At 38.4% G+C, this 5,591-nt stretch overlaps 1 protein-coding gene across 1 annotated transcript; it reads left to right on the top strand.

Moving 5' to 3' along the window:
* The first annotated feature begins 4,877 nt into the window (after positions 1 to 4,877).
* Positions 4,878 to 5,324, top strand: LOC138177472 (large ribosomal subunit protein uL29-like). The gene has a single exon (XM_069108656.1). The coding sequence runs from the start codon at positions 4,915 to 4,917 to the stop codon at positions 5,284 to 5,286; it is 372 nt and encodes a 123-aa protein (XP_068964757.1). The 5' UTR covers positions 4,878 to 4,914; the 3' UTR covers positions 5,287 to 5,324.
* The last annotated feature ends 267 nt before the right edge of the window (positions 5,325 to 5,591 follow it).

Raw genomic sequence — 5,591 nt, 5'->3', positions numbered from 1 at the left:
CTTAATAAAATCTATTTAAAAATATTTCTGCAAGAATTTATTAAGAGATTATTGAATACTAGGTACTGTGCAACATAGCACACACTGAGACCAAGTAGGCCCAGTCTTACCCTTACAGTAAGGGGTCCAGGCCCATTCTGGTCAAGTGATCCTATTTAGGTGCCCTGGTTTTGGCCTTGAAAGATGTGTAATCTGAAGAAATATGGATAGTTCCAGAACTAATCCATAAATGTGGTTCTGAAGCTGTACCTAACACTGACTTTGGGTTTGTCAGTTTTGAGGGTATGCCAGTGTCAGGATCACAGCCTCAAGACTATCCCAGAAGTACTAATTAACAGGATACTTGTAGGTACTACCTGGAGCTGGTCTCGGGGCCCTCCCACAGATCTTTTTGAGAAGGATGCTCCAGGGTCAGGCTAAATCTCTTTGAACCTTTCCCAAAAGGCCTGCCTTCATTGTACTTGATCCAGGGCCATCCTGAAGAATGAGTTATGAGTAGAAAAATGGGCACACATCAAATTCCACCAGATGGATAGACCCAAAGACAATGGTACTGTGAAGAGGAGGAAAGGCCAATCATAAGCTCACTGAGGATAAGTATTATTTGTTAGACTTTGTGTATTTGTCTGTTACTCAACAATTACTTGCTATTTGGATGAAAGTTACCAAGGAGTAGGGTCAGTGACCTTAACTGAGTGTTGGTTTAGCTCTTTCCTGAGACAGGTTTCCCTGAGGTGGCTAATTATCTTTCTTTGAGACTTTGATGGTTTTGTGATACCATCAATATGGGTACTCCTTCCAGCATGAGTCCTCCATTCCCAAAAGTATTACCTTCCTTCAGTTCTCTTCACCTTATGTGGATATTAGTGAAATTTTTCTAGTGCCTTTTCTCTGTTGATCATTTTCGATTTATGCTGTATATAACTTGTTAACACATTTTTGTTTTCATATTATTTCCTCCAGTAGATTGTGAGAGCCTCACAGGCAAGGATTGTTTTTGGCCTTTCTTTGTATCCCCAGAACTTAAGCACAGTGCCTAGAAAAGTAGGCATTTATGTTTATTGACTTACTGACCTACTGATCCACTTTCTTTGGTAGTCATATATCTCTGTTCTTTAGCTTGCTTTTCTTGTGCTATTCTTAGAAGGGAATGTATTTCTGACTACTAACACACATTATGTATCTCTCTCTGTTGTCTTTGGCAGCTAATAGGCTGGTTAGGTGATGGAGTAGCTAAATCTTTGGACCTCGAATCAGGAACACCAGAGTGCACATTTGACCCCAGTCCCTTCCTAGCTGTATGACCTTGGGGGCAAGTCATCTAACCTCTTGTCTACTTTAGTTTCCTCAGCTGTAAAATGGGAATCATAATACCACCTACCTCCCAGAGTTCTGAGAATCAAATGAGATAATATTTTAAAGCACTTAACATATTGCCTGGCACTTAGTAGGCACTTAATAAATGTTTAAACAAGTTCTCATGATAAAACAATATACTTGATTTGGGCCAAATGCCAGACCCAAGTGGTGATATCATCAGTGAATGTAGATCTACAATCCTTAGCCCCCAAATTGAGAGAGAAGCCTTACTCATGAATGGGGGTTAGAGCAAACCCAAAATAAGATATTTCAGCCAATTTGAGAAGGCCCTTAACCCTGCTCCTCCCACTCAAGCTGAGCCAAGAATCATAGGAACACAAGTTTAGAGCTGGAATGAACCTTAGAAGTTATCTACTGCAAACCCTTAATTTTACGTATAAAGAAATTAAGGCTCTTAGGAAGGGAAGTGACTTGTCCAAGGTGACACCTGTCACAAGTGATAGAACCAGAATTCAAACTAAGGTCTTTTGACTTGAGATCTAAAACACTTTCTTTTTTAAAAATCAATTTTATTTTGTTTTTAGTTCAAATTCTTTCCCTCTCCCTTTCTTTCATTCCTGAGAGGGCAAGGAAAACAAAACTGACTGCAAACAAATTTTCACATTAACCATGTCAAGAGATAGGAAGGAAGGAAGGAAGGAAAGAAGGAAGGAAAAAGGGAGGAAGGATGGAAAGAAGAGAAGAAAATATGCTTCAATTTGCACTCTGAATCCATCAGTTCCTTATCTGGAGGTGGACAGCATGTTTCATCATTAGTCTTTTAGAACTGGTGATTGAGAGAATTTCTTGATAACTTCTATTGTTTTGGTTTTTTTTTTTCTGAAAGCTTCCTATTCATATACTTTCACCATGGTTTTACCTAATTGAGTCCCTCATCATTTCTCTTTTGTGTTTACCTCTTTATGCTTCTCTGTAATGGGAATGCAAATTTGGAAGATCTTCCCTGCCCCTAGGCTAAAATGCACCTGAAGCCTGGGGAGGGAGGCTTGTTTTTCAGTAGATACTTCTTGATTGGCCAGTGAGTCAATAAGGTTGTTACATTCTCTGAGCCAGGAGAAGGCTATATAAGCCCTGATGTGTAGCTTTGTTTGGGGACTCACTTTGAGAAGTGTTCTGTGATTTGATCTGAATTCTGGGAAGCCGTTGTTGAGAGTCCCCCGGCTTTGAAAAACCCAGATGTGGAAACCCAGATGTTGACTGGGTATGGATGTAATGGTTGGACAGTTTGGAAAGCTGTCTACTTGATCTGTTAATGTCTTGATAATTCTGTCTGTATATTTTGAAGTTTGGGGTGCTGACCTTTTTCCCCTGAACAAGGTAAACGATATATGTCTGACTGATTAAAGTAAGCTTGTTAACCCATTTTGAGTTGCTTTCCTTTAACAAAGCAGATCCAAGAACCTGTATGGGCAGCAAACCCTGAGGACGCGATTGGGGTGCTTGCCGCTACATTCTCTTGAGTCTTGTATTTGAAAGTCACATTTTTGATTCAGCTCTGGTCTTTTCATCTGGAATGCTTGAAACCCCTCTATTTCAATAAAGATTCATTTTTTCTCTTGAAAGATTATACTGAATTTTGTTGAGTAGGGTATTCTTGGTTATAATTCCAGCTCTTTTGCCTTCTGGAAAATTATATTCCAAGCTCTCTGCTTCTTTTTTTTTTTTTAAAGCAATTGGGGGTAAGTAACTTGCTCAAGGTTACACGGCCAGTTATTTCTGGGTGTGGTGCTAAGTGTCTGAACCCGGATTTGATCCCCAGGTCATCCCGACACTGGAGCTGGTGATTTTACTCGCTGAGCCACCTGGCCGCCCCCCTCCTCTCTGCTTCTTTAATGTGGTAACTGCGAAATCTTATGTGATTTTAACTGTAGCTATAATAGTATTTGAATGGTTTCTTTCTAGCTACTTACTATATATTACCTTTGCATGTTTTTTTTAAACAACTTATTGTTAGATTCTAGTTTCTAAGCTATTCTGCTATCCTCTTCCATTTTACAAGTTTGTTAATCCCATTCCTATTCACATTTATGATTGTTAACTATGTGTTTCCCTCCATTGTTATTGTTCAGTTATGCCCAACTCTTTGCAACTCCATTTGATGTTTTCTTGGCAAAGGTCCTGGAATGGTTCGCCATCTCCTTCTCTAGCTCATTTTACAGATGAGGAAGTGAGGTAAACAGGGTTAAGTGACTTGCTCAGAGTCACACAGATAGAAAGTGCCTGAGGTCAGATTTGAACTCGAGAAGATGAATCTTCTTGTCTCTAGGTCTGGCATTCTATCCACTGTGCCACCTAGCTGCCCCTCCATACTATTCTTTTCTATGTTTTACTCCTTTTATCCTGTTCCCTCTTTGGGAGTCTATTTTGCTTCTGACCACTGCTTCCCTTAATCTGCCCTCTCTCTTATCACCACCCCCTTTCTCTTAAATTCTTTCTTTCCTACTTCTCTGTTAGGAAAGAAGAATTTCTTTACCAAACTCTGTGTATCTGGTTTTTTCTTCCTTTCTTGAACCAGTTCAGATGAGAGTGAGGTTCAAATATTGCCTGTGCATACCCATTACCCTCTTTGTTATATAAACTCTTCCATGTGCTCTCCATTTATATGAAATAATTTTCCCCATTAAGAAGACCCTTTGTGTTGGTAAAAATCTGAGGAACTATATGTATCATCTTCCCCTGAAGTAATATAAAAAGTTTAACTTTATTTAATCCCTTATGGTTTCTTACTCATGTTTACCTTTTAATGCTTTTCTTGAGTCCTGTATTTGAATATCATATTTTCTACTCATCTCTGTTCTTTTCATCAGAAATTCTTGAAAGTTCTCTATTTCATTAAAAGTCTATTTTTTCTGACAATTTATACTCAGTTTTGCTTGGTACATTATTCTTTATTGTATTCCTAGCTCCTTTGCCTTTTAGAATATCATATTCTAAACTCTTTGCTTCTTTAAAGTTGTGACTGCTGGATCTTGTGTGATCCCAACTATGGGTCTTTGTTTTTTTTCGTGACTTGGGAGCTCTAGATTTTAAGTATAATATTTCTGGGAGTTTTCATTTTGAGGTTTCTTTCTTTAAGGAGGTATCTGGTGGATTCTTTAAATTTCTACTTGACCCTCTGTTTCTAAGATACCTGGATAGTTTATTTTATGATTTCTTGAAATACAATGTCTGTACTATTTTTTTGTTTATGTCTTTCAGTAATCCAGTGATTCTTAAACTATTTCTCCTTGATCTATTTTTTTCCCACAGAATATTTAACAGTTTCTTATATTTTTCATTCTTTTGACTTTGTCTTATTATTTTTTGTTGTCTCTTGGAGTTGTTAGCTTCCATGTGGCCAATTCTAATTTTCAGGGAATTATTTTCTTCACTAAAGTTTTGCACCTCTTTTTTCCAAGCTATTAATTCTCCTTTCATATATTCCTTCCCTATTTCCTCTTTTCCTATTCTTTCTTCTTGTACTCTCATTTGGTTTTTAAAATAACTTTCAAGCTTTCCTCTCCGAGCCGCTGGCGGTGTGTCTCTTCTGCGATCATGGAAAAAATCAAGGCCAGGGATCTTCGTGGGAAGAAGAAGGAGGAGCTACTCAAACGATTAGATGATTTAAAGGTGGAACTTTCCCAGTTGAGAGTAGCCAAGGTCACTGGAGGGGCTGCATCCAAGTTATCTAAGATCCGAGTAGTTCGAAAATCTATTGCCCGAGTTCTGACTGTTATCAACCAGACACAGAAAGAGAACCTAAGAAAATTCTATAAGGGCAAGAAATACAAGCCCCTGGACCTTCGGCCCAAGAAGACCCATGCCATGCGCCGCAGGCTTAATAAGCATGAGGAAAGCCTGAACACCAAAAAACAGCAGAGGAAGGAACGCCTGTACCCGCTTCGGAAATTTGCTGTTAAGGCATAATTTGTTGAGGTGCCCGATAAAAAGACAAATTGTCATAAAAAAATAATAACTTTCAAGTCCTTCTTTAACTCTTGTTTTAACTTCTCCAGGAGTTCTTATTTGTTTTATATCCCTGCTATATTTTTCTTTGAGAATTTGCTTCTAGATATTTTTGAGTTATTCTCTTTTTCTGTGTTTGTGTCTTAAGCTTCCCTGTTCCTGTAATAGCTCCTGATACTTGGATTCTTTGTTTATTTGTTTTCTCATTCATCCAGCCTACCTCCTGAATTTGGACTCCATTTTAGTGCTGGGCTTTGCACACTTCT

The sequence above is a fragment of the Petaurus breviceps genome, unplaced genomic scaffold (genome assembly GCF_028583685.1).
Source record: "Petaurus breviceps papuanus isolate PSGF00001 unplaced genomic scaffold, PetGlider_PUasm1.0 90417, whole genome shotgun sequence".
NCBI lineage: Eukaryota > Metazoa > Chordata > Mammalia > Diprotodontia > Petauridae > Petaurus > Petaurus breviceps.
The sequence above is the reverse complement of the archived record's forward strand: the minus strand, read 5'-3'. Positions and strand labels throughout refer to the sequence as shown.

Coding starts and splice junctions, on each gene's coding strand:
- LOC138177472 (XM_069108656.1), top strand. CDS start 4,915: ATGGAAAAAATCAAGGCCAGGGATCTTCGTGGGAAGAAGAAGGAGGAG.